At 40.4% G+C, this 18,444-nt stretch overlaps 1 protein-coding gene across 5 annotated transcripts in view; it reads right to left on the minus strand.

Moving 5' to 3' along the window:
• TENM3 (teneurin transmembrane protein 3) overlaps window positions 1-18,444 on the minus strand; it is a 583,022-nt gene that overhangs the window by 34,276 nt on the left and 530,302 nt on the right. For 3 of the 5 annotated variants that reach the window (XM_090138906.1, XM_090138904.1, XM_090138903.1), the window contains 9 exons: window positions 18,044-18,163; window positions 17,391-17,652; window positions 11,402-11,669; window positions 10,901-11,044; window positions 7,712-7,961; window positions 7,288-7,308; window positions 2,378-2,610; window positions 1,746-1,900; window positions 29-903 (listed from right to left, as the gene is read on the minus strand). In XM_090138906.1, the coding sequence (XP_089995032.1) occupies window positions 29-903; window positions 1,746-1,900; window positions 2,378-2,610; window positions 7,288-7,308; window positions 7,712-7,961; window positions 10,901-11,044; window positions 11,402-11,669; window positions 17,391-17,652; window positions 18,044-18,163 (2,328 nt within the window). The remainder of the gene's footprint in view (window positions 1-28; window positions 904-1,745; window positions 1,901-2,377; window positions 2,611-7,287; window positions 7,309-7,711; window positions 7,962-10,900; window positions 11,045-11,401; window positions 11,670-17,390; window positions 17,653-18,043; window positions 18,164-18,444) is intronic. The other 2 variants (XM_090138907.1, XM_090138905.1) reach the window with 1 other exon arrangement.

Genomic DNA, 18,444 nt, shown 5'->3' on the forward strand with positions numbered 1-18,444 from the left:
AGCGTGGGGCTTTATTTTATGTACTTACTCAAAAAAAGTGGTCCATCCCGTTTCATCGCTTTTAGTTGCCAGAAGTCCACTGTTGCCATGGTAGGTAAATAAAACAAGCTCCTGTCCTTGTGCAGTCATGCTTTTCAAACACCCATTCGTGCCTATTGTCAGCCAGATGACTTGGTTATCAGGGGAGACCACTCTCACTGGCATCCGGTTGGGATCCCGTCTGATCCGCAGAGTGTTCCCATTGCTGTCCGTGACTGAGGTAATATCATTGTCATTACTGTAGCTAAAATTGTACAGATAGTCTCCGGTGACCAAACTCACAGTGTACTGGTGAGTACCATTGACATCGAAGATATAAAGCTCTTGATCGGTTGGAGAAGCAACTTCATAAAAGTTCACTGAATTCAGTAAGGGTCTGTTCTTTGACACAGCCCGTATCCTAATGTTTCCCAGATCAGCAATGTACAGCGTGCCGTCCGGAGACACAGCTAAGGAGGAGGGGGCATTAAGTTTGGCATCCTTAGCATAGCCATCTCCACTCTGGTAACAGTCACAGTTGACGTCGTTTTTGCAGTCACACTCTGAAGGTATTCCAGCAACTAATGAGATCTCGCCATCAGTTGTAACCTGCCTTATCCTGTTAATCTTCTTCTCATCCGTTTCTGTAATGTACAGTACCCCACTGTAAGACACAGCAATGGCAGTTGCAGACTCCAGTGTGGTCTGCACCGCGTGCTTGCCCACCGTGTACTCTACTCCAGGAACCTGGCAGTGCATGGGCCTCCCCGCAGCAATGCGCACCTGGCGGTTTTCAGTGATCTGCAAAACGACGTTGTTGTCCAGAACGTAAATGGAGTTATCCATTGGGTTGATGGCTAAATCTGTCGGCCATTCCAGACGAACCTTAGCAGAGAGAAGTGGTTCATTACAGTTAACCAGTGCAGATGAAACAAAACAAATTCACCTTCAGCTTGAATAATGCCACGAAGATTTTTTTCATTTGCTGTAAGCAGTGCAGATGAGAATTCTTATATGAAAATATATGCAGCAAATGAAAGATTTTCAAGGGAGCAAAGGGAAGGATGTCAGGATACCTATTTTATTGAAAGAACAGCAGTGTTGGAACTGTAACACAGGTCAGATTTCCCCTCCAATAAATGTTATACTTTTCTTTATCAGCAGTGCATAAATACAAATAGAGATAGATATCAAAGTCTAGTCTTTATAGGCAGCACTCATTTTTTATTCTTGCATAGCAAACATAACTTACTGCCTTCCAGTCTGAAACACGGTACTGTACTCCATTTTTAAACACAGCACTAGTGACATCCCTTCTTACCTACATAAACTTGTTGAGACAAAAAAAACCCAAAACTCTATTGTATATATTGTCTCATTCACTCTGGTGGGCTAAGGATGCTAGTAATTCAGAAAGCATCAATGTGACAATAGAGTTGTAACATATCTGCCATTCTTCCAGTATTTACTACTAGACTTAATGCTTCCTGCTGATGGTTTTGCTGTTCTAAACTAAACTGAACTTTATGGGCAGAAAAATTGAATACAGCAGCATTTATAGCTAAGAGAACACACTGCAACTCATGCCCTTGGAACAGGTTTCTTTCTCTACAACTTCTGCTCTCAAATAGTTGTTATACACTCCACCCAGTTTTATTTTGAGGTTGAAGAAAGCTGCATTTGCACCTGCAGCCCCAGTTCAGCTCTCCAAATGAGTTCCCACTTACCTGGCTGATGTGCATGCTGGTATCACAGGTCAGAGGTCGTGCTGAGGTCAGGTCATTGGAGCCAAGCAACGTGGATATTATTCCATTTTGATCCACTTTTCTGATCATGGTCCCATCGACAAAGTATATCAACCCATTCTTGTCAATTGCTATTCCTTCAATGAAGACAATAAAAGTTAGTTTATTGTACCAGCTGTTATAATATCAGTAACTGAGGGCATAAGTGGGATGTACAGTGTGGAAATTTAGGGCAGGAAAGATGTTCTTAGGCAATGGGTAGTAAACCAACTCATAAACTCACTCTGCGTAACAAAGCAATGTTCAGTATGAAATCTATAGTGCTGACTGCACTTGCTGTTCACTGGAGAGCATGTAAGGTAACCTGGAAAACCTGTTAAGTGGCACCACATGCAACACTGATTTTAAAACTTTACCACTGTTTGCCAAACACATAATCTAAATGAGTATTTCAAAACGTTCAGTAATCATGAAAGACAAATATTGACTATAAAATCAACCTGGCTCTCTGGCACCTCTCTTCCTCAGCGGTCTTTCCCATTGGAAGAAATTATTCAAAACCACATTTTTGTATCAGCTGCTGCATTAAGCATGATCATGCCCTTCCTGTTTACCTTTAGGGCTCATGAGAGTTGCCTCAACCGCCTTGCCCCCGTCACCACACCGTGCTTCATCAAAGGGCAGGCACTGCTCTCCTGTCCCTCCGACCACCTCAGCGTTCTTCGTCAGGTCTTTGGCACCCGCGAGTGACCTGGGCCGGTAGATCCTGCGTGTGTTTGTGTCGGAAACGTACAGATCTCCTGTCACGGGGTCAGTAGCGAGGTAGTATCTGTGAGCTGGGTTGTTGCTGTGAAAAGGAATTACACATTGCACGTGCTGTAATTAATTGCTTTGATTCACACCAGGAAGAAAAGGCCTCGGTTCATACGCAGTGCGTACTAACTCATAAATAATAATAAGCCATGCTGGCTCTCTGGGCTTACTCAGCACAGGTCATGGCCCAAAGCCTTTCTCGGCTCTCATTTCCTCCCTGTGCCATAGGCAGTCCAGCCTACATTCCTCATCATTTTGGGACAGAAATTCAATTTTGTCTGTGATGCTCAGAGGACCGTCCTGCGCTCTGCAATTAGAGACAGCTCCCATTGCCCCAACAGGCCGCGTCCAGACAGTGGAGCCTTAAAACTCCCCAGATTTCTGCCTGCTTAAAACCATGAGTCAGTTTCAAACTTTGCAGCATGACCCCAACCCTAGTGTGCACTTTGTGCTCTTATCGACTTATCTGGTTTATTATAATTTATATAAGGCTGCTGGGGTGCACAGTTTATATAATTCATAAACAGATAAGGCAGAGTTCGTATTATTAGTTCACAGGCGAAAGATAAGACATCCTTCATAAGTATTTGTTTAATCCACTGCCTTCAGAGACGTGATACGCATGATTTAACACATTAGGAAATGTCATCTTTTCCACCAGAACACTGAGTGCAGCTTTTCTGTTCTCCTTAACGCAGAGCTGTATTTCAAATAGCCATACACGTTGGCACAAAACCACTATGCCAACACGGTCTTTATTACAGTGAAAATATATATTGCTAACCATTTTCCCAGAAACGTACATTTTGCCTCTCCACTGGTGCCACATAATTGAGAATTACTGCCTTTTCTCCCCTGCTGGTGAAAAAACCTACCCTGGAGAGCACCTTTTGGGTTGATATATTATGATATAGAAACTTAACCCACCGCAGTTAGGATTCCTGACCTAATTTACGACACGAAGAACTGAAATAAGGTCATGTAAACACAGGAGGTAATCTCAGATGCTCTCCTAATGGATTGAATCAGTGTCAGAACAGTCAGTTCCACTTCTGATGTTTGCAAAAGCGCCACAGAAACACATCTCCCCATCCTGGTGATATCCAAACATCTGTTCTCAGAACGCCCTGCTTCCCGTTTTGTAAATACATAACTGTGCTAATGTAGCACATTTTTATGTACTGCCACTTGGAAAACGCAACGAGAGACCAACAGGAACAACTTGTGAACAAATTATGTCTTTTAGCAGGGACAGATTTTTATAGCTATCCAATTACAAAAACACAGAAAAATGTGTTGCATAAATAGGATTTGCTTTGGTTTTAAGGCTTTTAACACGCTGGTTCAGAAGGAAAAAGTCAAGTGAAGCAGACTAATGAAATCAAATACGCAGTGATTAGCACCTCTTAAAAAGCCGAGCTACAGAGCTGGATGTTATACAGCATGTCTGAAAGCGATTAAGTGTGGCCTTACATCCAATTTCTGTCTGCTAGAAACCCGTTCCTGCCAACGTACCAAATAGCTTAAAGGTGTTTTCTGAACCTTCATTTACGCAGAGATCATTTATACGATCACTGTGTAGTGTACGAATTATTTATACCTCCATAGGCTGCAAATTAAATTACACCCATTTGTACGATTACTTTGGTCTTCCAGAAACTTTGCAGACATTTCAAATATAAGCAACTCTGCAGAACGCGAAGTGTGCAATTACATTTTATTTCATTGTAATTTAAAAGAAAGTCCTCTTATACTGCTGAAATCTAAATTAAAGTATTTTTCTTCACCTCTGTTGGCATTGTCTGAATTGTGTTTTTCAGCTGTTGGAATAAAGAGTCATCAAATCGATCAGTAATTTACACCTGACAATCATTTTTATCTAAAAGAAATTTATAAAGCTGCTCTCTTTGTGAGTATGAAAACATTTCTATGTTTTAATTAATTCCAACTGAAACAATGCAGTTATTCAGGATGTGAGATGAACTCTCATGATCATGCAGGATCGACTAGTAGTCATTAGTGTATACTCATAAGAAAAATATACCACTGATCTTTTAAGGATATTTTCTCAGTTTTTTCTCCAAAAAAAACTTCAACTACCCCCAAGTTTGGGAACTGAATAGGGTGCTATTATTGAATCAATGTAAACCCTTCAATTTGCCCTAAGTAGACGCCTTATGGTTTCCTTCTGAGACAAGACAGCAGCCTTAACCTCAAGTTTCTTTCCAAGGGAAGGTTAAAAGCTGAGGAAGGAACCGATCACTAATTCTCCAGGGCAGGGCACATTCCTAGAAACTGGGTAACTGACCAGTGAAAACCACACTTCCCAGCCAGAAAACACATGTGCACATTGCATGTGCATAAAATAGTACTACAGGGTTAACCTGGAAAGCTGCATGGAGATGACTCCATTTCATTGTAGTTTGAAATAATGTTAATGCTCTGCCTTCTACCAATAACATAAAAAAATAAGAAATAAAATGCAGTCGGTGACATTTCGACTCACTCAGCACTGCCTTCTCACTGCAAGGAGCTCTGACCACTAGGCAGCTGCATGTCCACGTGGGGTCCAATAAATACAAATAACAACAAATTAACTAATTCTAGCTGCATTTAATAACAGTGTTAATGATTGAAAGCACACACTCACAAGTGCGTGCACAGCTCAGGCTCCTTCCACAACCAGACTTCCCATATTTTCCCAGTCCTGTTGTTGGTTTTCTTAATATGAAATTTATGTGTTACAAAAACATACTTTTAAGAACTGTTTAGTCGGCATAATGATCTATTTCCCATTGCCTTACCTTGCTTCTGCTGTTCTTTCAAATTCAGATCACCTGCATTGCTCTCCATGCAGTGCTTCATAAAAACACTCTCCCTGATCTGTTCCCTCCCTTTCACTGTGTGCCTTCTAAACTTAAAGCTGTTTTCAGGCCCTGCTGAACTTTCTTCTGTCTCCCTAAGGACTCTTTGGGATCGTGCCATAACCTGCAGGTGACCTTCCTGTCTTCAAAGTCCTTCTAAAAATTACCTCTTCTGTGAATGCCTATAGCATTAATCACACAGAGGCAGCAGTGTGTATAAAGACACGAGCTCAGCTTTCAGACGGAAAAAATGTGAGGTCACTGATACATTGGAGGATAATCCAATCTGCAGTGTCTCCCTAACTTACAGCATGGGCGCCGTGAGGTGGGAGAGGCATTCCAGCCCATGTGCAGCACAGTGCCTGCAGGTGAGCATAGCAGCTCCCAGCTAGCATTCAGAATCACTGAATTGCAGAATCATTGATGTTGGAAAGGTCCTCTGAGATCTCCAGCCCAACTGTCTCCCTACCACCTATACTGCTCACTGACTACATCCCTCAATGCCACATCTCCATGTTTCTTGATCACCTCCAGGGATGGTGACCGTTCCCTCTCATCTCATCGCTGTTACCTGGGAGCAGAGACCGACCCCCACCTTGCCAAATTCCCATTTTGTGTATTACTTTGTATTCTGTACATTTGTCAAGAGTGTCTTACCACAGTTGCAATCACAGCCTATGATCTCAGAACGGATGTATTTCTTTTAAAAGTAGAATATCAAATACAAACGAAACTTAACAATGAGAACTTAAAACCACTAAAGAGAAGAAACTGCCTCTAAGTAACACCTGGCAAATAACTTCAAACCAGCCAGACTATGCATCACCTCTCAGTTCTCATCATTAGCACCAGTGCAAATGCCTTATTAAGTCGTGGAAATTTTTGCCTCATCTGTTTGAAACATTTCTTAAACGTAAATCCCTTCTTCATGGATTACCATGCCCAGAGCAAAGTGACCTTTAAAAAAATAACCTGGGCTGAAGGATAACTGAGGTATGGCACCCTTTGTTTAAAAACAAGGAAGGAGAAGGGTTGGCAGCAAAAAAAGGAGAGGCCCTACAGGGCTACTGAGCCTAGCACTTAGTAATTCTGTCACAAAGTCATATAGGGCTTCACATATCCAACAAGATTTCAGCATGACTTTGGTTTTGTTCACTTTTCCATCACAGCTGCCGTGGCAAAGCACTTCTAAGCATCCACCCTTGTGCATCTGCTTGTGCCACTACTGCACCTTTGCTGCAACAGAGGGACGCTGTACTACAAACCTTCCAATTCACCTTCTGTCTATGACAAATCTTGTACATCCTGGTGTACTTTAACATCTGAACTCCTGGGACTGTCCTATTATGCGACAATTTCAGCTTTCACTACTAAGAAAAATTCAATTTTAAAGAAAAAGCCTGTTAAAATGTGAGCCCGAAAAGTCTCAGCATCAAAGGGTCAGTGAAATGAACTCACTTCATACTTGTGTAATTCTAGTAGTTATACGCCTTTCTCATCAGGTTTGGGGGATCTGATTAATGAATGAGCTTTGGTAGAATAAGAAGAAGTGCCAGCAAGGAACGGGAGCGAGAAGATAGGAGCATGAGGGAAAGAAGGGCACATACAGCACAGAGAGAAGCCTGACTGAAGACAGAGAGTGATGAGAAAATAGGACCTCGTATCCGAGAGGACGATACCACCTGACGGCTGACATAACTAAAACATATGAACTCATTATTTTTGAAAAATATTCCTCCTTTCTAATAATACATCTTAGAAACGACTAGTCCATTATAAGCATTCATTTGTTAAAAAAGAAAAAGGAACAGTTAGAAAAATATAAATCTTCTTTAAGAAATGCTTACCTATGTCTAAAATCTTTATTTCTTGGTGGGAGCAAGTAAAAAAGAACAGAAAAACATTATTAGAAAAATACTCAGAAGGATGTTAAAAGAGGAAAAGAAGGCAACATTTAAATCTGTCATTAGTGAAGCGGTCCGCTCACCCCAACTATGTAGGTTAACCCTTCAAATCCACAGAATAATTACTCTGAGTAGATTAAATTCTCACTGTTTGGATGTGTAGAGTTCAGATATTTTACCATGGTAATTTTTTTTTTTTTAACTTCAGTTTCATTTACTATTTCAAATGTACTGAAATCTTATTAATTGACTTCCTGTAGTTTCCACAAGCATTTGGAAACTCTGACTTACACATTGCCTGAAATGCGTTACATACATATTATTTGCAGCAGTAATTCTAAAGGTCCAAGATGCGAGAAAAACTTACCTTAGCTCGAGAACACTAGTTACATTTCCAGAAGGAAATATCCGTCGAACATAGTTGAAATCCCCCACGTAAAGACTGCCATCAATCCCACAAGCTAAGGCAACTGGAGCCAGTAATTTATTACCATCAGCTTGACCATTACAACTTGGGCAGGAGATGCTGCGTCTTCTTCCATTGCCCATAATGCTGCTGACAATGGGGGGTTGCTGAGATATAAACTGATTTTCACCATTTCCTTTGTAGAGGATTCCTGGCAGATAATGCAAAAAACACAAAATCAAAAGTGGTTTATTAAAATTTTGGATGTATATACATGAAATGACACACAGACATTCCCAATACTTCCTTGTCTTGGTTTCATATGTTTTAAAGGACTTCTGAAGGACCGTGCTTTTTCTCACTACAAGAGAACTTTTAATTAAACCAGTTATAGTTGTAATTAAGTCACAAATACACTAAAACACACAGAAAGCATTAAATTATCCTATCTGTTGAAAGTAGAAAAAAACTATTTTAAATGTTTCCATTTTGGAATTCTCACGAAATGACTGAAATTTCATCCAAATATGTATTATAAAAAGGAAAGAAAAGTATTTGCTGCTATAGCTAACTATGAATGTGAGGTCAAATGTCATCAAAACTGGATTACTGCTGCAAACTGTAAATATTAATTAAAGAGGTACTTCAAAACAGTTGAATCTTACACTATAAAAAGCTCCTTACTCAGCTCACAATGAAAATGTACCTCTGGCAACAACGTCTGCCTCAGTACCATGTCTGCAGCTACAGGCAGTTATTAAAAATGTCAAAAAACAACAACAAAAAAATCTTATGCCAGGCCAACCTGCCTCTTAAACTTAATTCTGCTTTGAGGCATGAAAGGAACAGCAATTTCGTAAAGACAAAGTGATGTTTCAGCAGTACTTTTCTTCCTTATGCCTCCACAGGAAATTGAGGAGAAAAATGCACATGTTATGTTAAGTCTTCAGTCTTGGAAAAAAAAAAAACATTTCATTTTATAGAATATTAAAATTTTGCTAGAACATTGAAGTACTGAAGATGTCAATGAATCCATCATGGTGCAGTCTACTGATGGCTGTCTATCATGGTGGTGCTTCTAAGTCAAAACGTGTCTGTCCATGGTACGATCCATGTAAGCCACGTGTACTTCACAGCAATGCACGTTGTACTGGTTGTCTGCACAGTTCCAAAGGCAGTTTGGGGATGGGGAACGCACTCCTCTTTGAGATGCATTGAGGAAATCCAAGATGGATTCCTCTTTCCATCCCCACCCCAGAACTGCACTCTTCGTACTGACAGATATGCGGAAAAAATACTTTGCCTCTTTAAATGCTTTAGGTGGCTTCGCTACTTGATAATGTTATAAAATTTGGTGGATTATACACGTAAGAGCAATAAAATTGGGAAGAATGAAAATGGTTTATGGAAACTTAATGACAAGTAATCTAAATAAGTAATCTAACTCAAAGAAGGAGAATGTATTTTTCATGAATAGTCAAAGCCAGAATGCATTAGTAGTATACGAAATCCGTTCTCCCATGATTACATCATTTATGACAATCATGGAACCATAATTTTGCCTGAAATAGCTGAGTTCTATAATTTTCATCAGAGGAATTCTACAAGTCAGCACAGTGCACTATTGCACCTGATTTATTCTGTCATTACCTTGAAAAATGGGTCCTTCACATTTCTCCTCTATTATCACAGACTAAGAGATGCGCATTAGACTATTTACTGCAAGAGCCGGGGATGTCCGTGCAAACAGTGTCTGCACTCCCTTATGAATAAATTCCTCCAGCTCACCTGCCTTGTCACTGCAACTCTCCACTTCGTTTATTCAATTAAACACAGCTCACTTTGGTAAGTCATTACTTGTCATACATACTTTTGAACATAATTTAAAGCTGCCATTGATTCGACTTGTCAACAGAATCAGTCATATGTATGTATTTATAGTTGTAGCTCCTTACATTTTCAGGTGGATTACCTTTCAGGAATTTGCACTCTTCCTCACCTCTTTTTTAAATTAGGTACAATGACACTACAATGTCACCCTTCCCTGTACTTGGTTACCTTGCTTGCCTTATGAGCCAGAAGCAATAATTTGGGTGATGCTTAGTGCATCTCACAAAAAAAGAGGAGGCACTGCAGGAAACCTCCGAGGGACAACAGGCACCACAGAAGTGATTATTTCCCTGCTGAAAGAATTCTGGGCTCCTCCTTGCCAAAAAGGTACAGTGCAACCAACTCCCACCTTGAGCCATGCAACTTTGCCTTCTTCACCTCTCTTTCAGCCAAATTGTTCCCAATTCCCTCCTGTGCAGAGTTCAGCTGAGGTTTACTCAGCGTGGCAGCCACCAGAGAGCTGCACATGGGACCAACTGACCTTGATACCATGGCACAGTCCTTAGAATACTGTTCTGCTGAGAGGAAGAACTTGCTTGCTAGCAACCAGGCTCTGCTCTGACAGTGAGGAGCACACGGGCTCTCACTGCCTGTAGGAAGCGTCATTTGTCACCTGCTGGGCATCGGGCTGACCACAGCACTCCAGAGAGGATATACCTCATGGAAGAGGGACGACAGTGGAAATGGCTGCTCATCCTCCAGAACAGACAGTACCTGTGTGCTAACAGCTCCCGCCAGCAGCCGCGCTGAGGCTGGGGATATCATGAGCAGTAGGGAAAATCCTCTGGTATAAATGAGGGACTTTGCCCTGGGAGTGAAGTGCCCTCGGTTTGGCAGGGACGCCTGCTACCACCACCTTATTTTCACACACTGTGAGAAATGAAAGCCAAAATGTTGTTCAAGATACTGCTACCATACAACAGATGAATGCCAACAATGCTGAAAACCTACAAACGCTTGAGAAACAGCATTTCCTTAGCATCACTAAATTTTTAATAACAATCTCAACTTCTTTTTTTTTTGGTGAACATATCCAACGCAGAATTACACTGTTGCTGTTAGATGCTATTATTAATGCATAAGTATTTGCAGAAGTAATAAACATGACATGCACTGTAAAACTCACAGCGTTTATCAGATGCAAAACATCCCATAATTTCCCTTTTTTTTCTTCTTTTTTTTTTAAATGAAGGGAACGAGATGCCTAGCGTGCAGAGCAGGTAAACACTGAAATTGGCACGAAGAAACTTAACTCCTTACCATTCTGAACATCCAATACGTGATGCTTATCCAGTGTCCAGCCACCCATGTTAGAGGCATCTAGTTCGTAGCCCTGCAAAATGGCAGTCCTCTTTTCCCAGAGTGTCAGATCCAAGCAAGACTCATATTCGTAGCCCACAGACACTGAAAAAAACAGTATGTTTCCTCACTGAATATAGAAACTTGCTCAGGTGGCTACTTTAGGGAATGGAACTCCCTGAACTATGTACATTCTACTGCTCTCCCAGGCTACCCAAGAATCCCTACAGCTTTGTTAGAGACATACTGAAAATACTGATTGGGATTCCAAAATACTTTAAAACCTAATCCTGGCTTATAAAAATAATTTTAGTTATTAAAGAAAGTAGATGAGAACAGGTATGGAAGAAATCCATTTTGTGCTATTGTGTATGGGGAAAGTATGCCTCTCTATTTTCAGTAAAGCAGAAAAAAATGAAAAACAAACAAACAAACAAACACCCCTCCTTTTAGCACACGTACCGACAGCTTCAGATAATCCATAGACTCTCTGGTTGTACGCATCAGTCTTATCCCAAATAAAAGTGTAAGCCAGATTTGGAGATGCAGGGAACCATTTCTGGAAAAGTCTTCCCACCACTGCCACCATAAGATGAACCTTCATTAAGTTAAATGGTATCACAGATTGGGTCATAGTGATCTTCAGAACAGATTTGTATCCTGCAGCCCTGGAGCTTAAATACGATAACTTCAAATCGGTTCCTGGTATTGTAGTTTCTTCATGAAGTACCTGTGTGTTGGTAAGAAAAAAAGGCACTATTTGAATGATTTGGAAATTAAACTGCACAATGCAGATACTATAAAAAGATGCTTGACATGATGCCACGTGACAGTCCATTTTGAATTATCATCTAAATCTGGCCTTCAGTTAAGGTATCAAATAAAAACCAATAATGAGTGGTATTTCAACTTTTCTTTCCTTCTGAAAAGTACAGCTCAACCTCTGTCGTACCAAAGCTGTTTAGCTGATAGTTTCTGTAGAAGGATTTCAGAGATGCTTTCTTTATTTTAAGGAAGGAGCTCTGAAGAAGACGAAACAATCCCAAATGCTTTTTCCAAAAGAGGCAGAAAAGCATCTTTTACCTGAGTGCTACCGCCCCTCTCCTAATAAAGGCAGAGGAACCCCAAAACAGTGCAGGGCTTCAGATTTGGGTCAGGGTGTCTAGTTGCTCCTGTAATTCATGTGTAACACAGGAAGGGCTTTTCAATGGTTTATTATTTGCATTATCTGTGGATTGTAAATACTTTAAACCTGAGCATTCTTCCATTTATTTCAGAGAGATAAGTAGGATGCCTCAGGGAAAGCTCTTCCATATTTCCTGATCAATATTCACTACTCAGACATCAGCTCACCACTTTCTCATTTCAGAGAGGTGCAATGATTCAATTTTATTTTTAAAAGGTTCCTACCCCCCCTCCACCTCCTCTCTTCCTCTAAGCTGAGGAGCTTCAGTGAGTGATGAATGGATGTGGGGGGTTTCTGTGTAACGTGGATGAGGATAGCCAATATTGTCTTATCCCTCCGTCAGGACAGAAAACTCTATTAGGGAATCATGTCCCTAAGCAATGAGAATGAGTGCTTCAGCTGAACAGCCAGTGAGTGGCCTTGCTTATTGAAAATAAGGATAAAGAAGCATCTAGACATGGTTATAAACATAACTGGAAGCAAAGAATGTGGAATCACAAGCCCAAAACCTTGGTGGTGTCAAAGGGACACTTCCTGAGGAAGTTCTGTTTTACCCTCCTGTCTCCTAGTTCTGAAGTCTGAAGACCAAACACAAATCAGTACCAGCAGAAAGCAGCCTTCAGGAGAGCACACGTATCCCTGACATGAAGCTTAAGACTTCTGTGGAATCAAAAGCTGTAGTGCTACATTAGCTCAGGATTTCACCATTGCTCTCTATGCTAGAGAACCCGTAGGCACTGCTTTTAAACAACTGACTGTGTTGAACAGAGTAAAAAAATGTGGTTTTATGTTCTCTAGGAGGGCACCAGATGCTCCACCACTAACTATGTTAGCACTGCTACTGGTATGTAAAGATTTATATGCAATTAATTGTATCTGCCTCCTTCATAGCAGTAACAACAGCAACAGATCAGAAATAGTATTTTGGCTCATTGTCTGAAATGAACACTTAAATCTGATATATGTAGGCATATGGCTCTTCATCTCCAGTAAGGCTATAAGAGAGCAGTGGGAAATAAAGGAGGCATTGGAAGAGACTAGACAAATTAAATTCAGAGTAATTCTTAGTCTTTGAATGTCTCGGTTTTCCCCACCAACAACCTGGCATTGCTGAGAGAAATGACAAGCAATACCGTCACCTGGAAGGAGGTGAGCAGCATAATTTCCTTCTGTAAATCTAGTCTGCTCTCCCTCAGTCCAATGTACACACAGTGTCTAAGGCAAAGAAGCAAATCTTTTCTGTACAAAGAAAAACTGTCTGGAGAAAAGCAACTGTGAACATATCCCCTTTCTAAGACTTTGAAGGAACAATGTAAGACACCAGTGAACTTGAGACAGATTCCTCAGGACATCAGCAGGACTCTCATCTACCGCACATTAAAACCAGTCTAACAGATGGAGTTCTCTGTAAGCAAGAGGAGGAAAAGAAATAATACACTTGTAATAGGGCACAATTTCATGGACTTCGCTGGTCTCCTGTTAAGACCACTGTTTCTTTTACAACCTCGACTGTGGCAGAGCAGTGTTAAAACACTTAGGTGGTCTTCTGATACTCTTGCCTGAGATAACAGGCAATAAAGAGGACACCTTGAAGTTTCAATTTCCAAGAAATTCCACTGTGTATTTGGATTACTATCAAATTAGAAAGTAGGACACACGCAGTTCTCAGCGAGGTTTAAAACAAAAAAAAAAAAAAAAAAAGAACCCCTATTATTAGTTTCTGCAGAAGCCTCAAACATCTGCTGGAAATCTGACTTATAACTTCCTTCTTTCCATAAAATATTCCCTGTAGTAACTTATTTTCTTGCGAACTTTAGAAATCCAGAGGTAAGGTTATGCATCTCAATCTCTCTCTCAGAATCAAGCATTACAAAGAGAATTAAACAGTTTAATGTTCATCTGAAACGTTAAATCATCAGGCACAGCAGAGAGCATCCTATGGGAGCCATGACAACACATCAATTGTAAAGCAATCAGGAAAGTCACCGGGTATAAAAGTCACATCAGGAATCGCCAGCACAACCAATCTGTCTGTACTTTGTGTTCTCCCGACAGAGTATCACACTATCTCCAGAAAGGCTGATACCCCACGGGGGCTGAGTTATAGCCCTCCCGCCACATTCTAATGGCTGACATTTTATTTATTGATGATCAAGCTACTTGGGAGGACAGCTGTGAAACACTTAAGCTACAGGACTGAGATGAGAGTCGCCTCAATTTTCTCAAAGACAGAGCTTGCTGGCCCCAAAGTTCAAGTGGGTGACTGAGGCACAAAAACGGTGCAGGGTTTCTCACCTCCTGCAGCCACAAGGACTCACTCGGCCAGGCTCTGCAATGCTTTCCTGCTCCATTACACGAGATTCAGAAGACATGCTCTCATACTATTAAGAACGTCTAATGAAGAACGTACATCAAATTAAGGAGGAAATGCCTGCTGCATGCCATCTATTTTTGTCAAAATGAGCGATTTCAACAATGATCTGAAAACAAATTTCGCAAAAGAGCACAAACTTAAGTCCATGTGTCAGAGCAAGGTGCTTTGCTCTGTTTCATTGAACAGCTGTACTGAAATGAAACATCATCTTGGTTTGAAAGGGGTAAAAATGGCACGTTTAGACCTAGGTAGGAACTGACAAATACTGCTGTTGCACAAGGCTCAAGACCAAAGAATTGTAGAATGACAATTCTTTAAGTAGAAGCCTTAAAATGTGTCAGTGAAAGCATAAACCAAGAGGCACATCAGAATACAAAGGAGAAAACCAGACAATTTGCTAGAAAACAAGGACACATAAATGCTTGAAAGGAAGCTTGTCGGTCTTCATTTACCTCCACACCTGGGGCAATGGAAGGGTTAGCCCAGCTCCTGTTGAAGGCACCTTAGAACCTGGCAAAGTGAACAACGGAAGTGTAGGAGAAGGAAAGCCACAAAAACTCTGTTTCAGAATTGTTTGTTGTAAGTCATGTCTGGGTTTCTGCCAGATCACACTGCAATATGTTTATTATACTAGGAAAAAACAGCAACAATATTATGTAATATCCACAAGCAGCTTCACCTTAGCCTGATCTCCTGCCTGCACTTAGCTTAACACTGGTTAATCCCAGCTAGTTATGTCTAGGCTGCGCGTGCTACTTGGTGATTAAGAGTAGATAAAAACTCATGCTTAAGTAGTTCAAATTTCATTCACACGTATTTATTATCATCCCTCTTGAATAATGGTCTGCTGGGCCTGTGATCACCCCTCCACCTGCTTTATTCTTTCTTTCCCCTTGCTTGCCCTCATTCCATTTTCTTTTGTGCTGCTTTTTCAGTACAGACTTTAATTCCCCCTCAGATCATTTTGGGATTCATAAGCCACTAAGTACGCTCTTTTGGAAACATCATCTCCTAGGGATGATGAAGCACTTCAAGGGATGATGATGATTACAGCAGCACATCATTTTCTCCTGTACGTGACAGTGAGTGCTGTCACACTGCATCAACAGGGTGACTGATGTCAACTGCAAGAACATGGGGAGTGCTTTGTTTCTCTGTGCTTTCATCCAGACTCCTGCGCTTTAAGCTAGCATCACCCCCTTTAAAATGAAAAGATTTATAGCAGTACCTCCAGAGCTGAGCAGACAGCTCTGGATGGAATCTGAAGCTGCTTATCTTTTATCAGATTAGTGAATTTTTTGGGAGACAGACTGTTGTGCAAGATGCATTTCTGAGATGAATCTGACCCTACAGGGGTATGTTGCAGGCATGGCCGTACAGCTCCCACCTGCTCAAGCAGGGGATCACCCTGTACAACAGACAGAGTACACTGAAGAAAATACTCCTTGATGTTTTTACGAAACTTTTTTTTTTTGCATTCATGACCACCGGTACTTTTTTCTCCTCATCAGAAATTAGCATTAGCACTTCGCACCAAAGATCCAGTGAGAATATAACCTTTTTTTTGTAAGGAAATCAGCCTGGGCTACCAGTCCTGTCTGTCAGACTTCCCACCCTTCAAACCTGGCAGCCAATCTCAATCACATCTGAAATAAGTGAACTAACTAAAATAGCTGTTCCTTTTGGGTTTATTTAAGATAAAAAAAAAAAATAAAATAAGGATTTGGGCAGGGATGTAGTATCCAAAGTGGTACTCCCATGAGACAAAGGCTCCATGCAGTCAGCAGGGGAAGGACTGGATGTGGCAGACAACAGCAGCAGGTGGGAATCAGTTGGAATCCAGTCTTTGTTAGTCCAATTGCTCACAAAAAAGACATTTAATCTAAGCATTACAAGTACTCCGAGAAAACAGGTGTTCACTCATATTTTTCTACTATTACTTTTTCTTGATTTATACACCATCTAAGCCTTTTACTTCAGGAACTGAATCTATTGTCTGTTGACAAAACAGGTAAATAAGAGCTGCTTTTGAGTGGACTGTGTTTTACAAATCCTTACTTTCAACTGATGTGCAGCCACCAAAGGCGCAGAAAGATAGGATAAAAGCAACGATTTTCTAGCGTGGTCTAGATTGGAAGAGCGTTTAGTTGTAATTTTCCCACATCTTTACCTTAAACTTGCTCTTTTCCATGATTTTTTAAAATGATTTTGTTCCTTCCTTGAAAGCTTTAAATGAAAACATTTCAATATTTTTTCTACATTTCCCTTGAAGATGCAAGTACGTTTCTTAGAGAATGGGAAAAAGTGTGCCCTATGTAATTATGACATTGCGAGGGTGGGAGAAAGAGGAAGAGAGAGGGAGAGAAAGAGCGGAGAGCTTTTATAAGAAATCAATGAGATAAATACTCCTTTCCTGAAATGCATCTCTGCTTTAAGATTGCAAGAAACTACATTAATGAACAGGTATCTGAGATGGAGGAATCTAACAGCCTATGTTAGAGAAAAAAAACACATTTCAATCACAGCTCTTTCAGTTGAGAGCATTTGAGCATTACAACTTACATACATACATATGTTAGCACCCATGCTCATGTGCTTGTAAGCCTGCCCTTACTGTTACAAACACAGAATTATTTTAGTATTTCAATGTAGAAGTATCATGCTCTTTATTAAAACTAATTGGATAAAGTGAAATGCATGGGTCTTTGTGACAGAGTGGAAAAACAACTTCCATTTTGTTTCTGTGGTGCATATATAACACAAATGCAGGAAAAAAATTATGATGTTGCAATTTCTTAGTGATTTTTTTAAAAAAGAATTTGTACTCTGTTCATTATAGTTGCTTAATTATAGCCAGAGATAAGATGCTGTTTGTTTGTAGAACAGTTTACCTGTGTCTCTGGGATGATAGGACTATCTTCAGGAGAAATTCGAAAGAACGTAGATAAAGGTGATGACACGATGATAGGGTTTGGCCTTACAAATCCACTCAGATCACAGCTAGGAATGTCGTTCTCTTCCTTTTTCATGACCAGGGTGTCCATTACATAAAAGACATTCCAGGGAATCCATACTGTGTGATACTGGGTCAGGAATGGTGATCGCTCAAACACCAGTGTCAGAGAGGCACCACCATTCGCTACCAAGTCAAACCTAGAGAAAAATAGGGGCAGCTATTAAGCAAATTCCCAAAGCCATCCACAGCATTCATTTTACTGACTGATTCTTCATCCTATTGTACTGCTCTAAAGATAGCATAGCTCTACTAGTAGCAATAGAGAAATCAATTACATTACATTACGTAATACTGCACTGAATGGAGAATTTGGGATCCTGTTTTTAAATTAAACAAGTCCTTCTACTTCTAAAGTATATAATGGGCATATTTAATGTTACTTGAAGAATGTACGAAGTACAGCGTTGCTCAATCATTTTTCACGTCTTTGGTTTCCATCGTTTAATTATTAGTTTGTTTTTACGAGGAGCTCTTTCATTAATGTATTTGCTATCTTCATGTCTTAGAAGTGCTTCAAAGTGAACTTACATGCCATCTTGGCGGGTGATTGTGTATCCGTAGTCTGGGTAGTGTAAAAAGGAAACGTTGACTCCAATGAGTGGAGTTCCGTCAGCAGTTAATACTTGGCCCCTTATGACAGATGCAAGGCTGTAAAAAAGATGCAGAATCAGATACAAATTTGGCTTTTACAATTCTCTTTTGAATGAGTAATAGCTAGCACAGCAAACACACACAAATATCTCCACATGGCATCAACTCCAGTTAGCAAAATCATTCCTGAGCCTCTAACTGTTCCACAAATTCACATAATTTACATTGTATAAACACATACCACAACATCTACATATAATAATTTTGTTCTCATTTGGCTGAGGTTCTTTGCTTCATTTTGACCATACTGAGCTACTAAGTCTAGTAATTCACTGAAG

The sequence above is a fragment of the Phasianus colchicus genome, chromosome 4 (assembly GCF_987193195.1).
Source record: "Phasianus colchicus chromosome 4, bPhaCol1.hap1.1, whole genome shotgun sequence".
Classification (NCBI taxonomy): Eukaryota; Metazoa; Chordata; class Aves; order Galliformes; family Phasianidae; genus Phasianus; species Phasianus colchicus.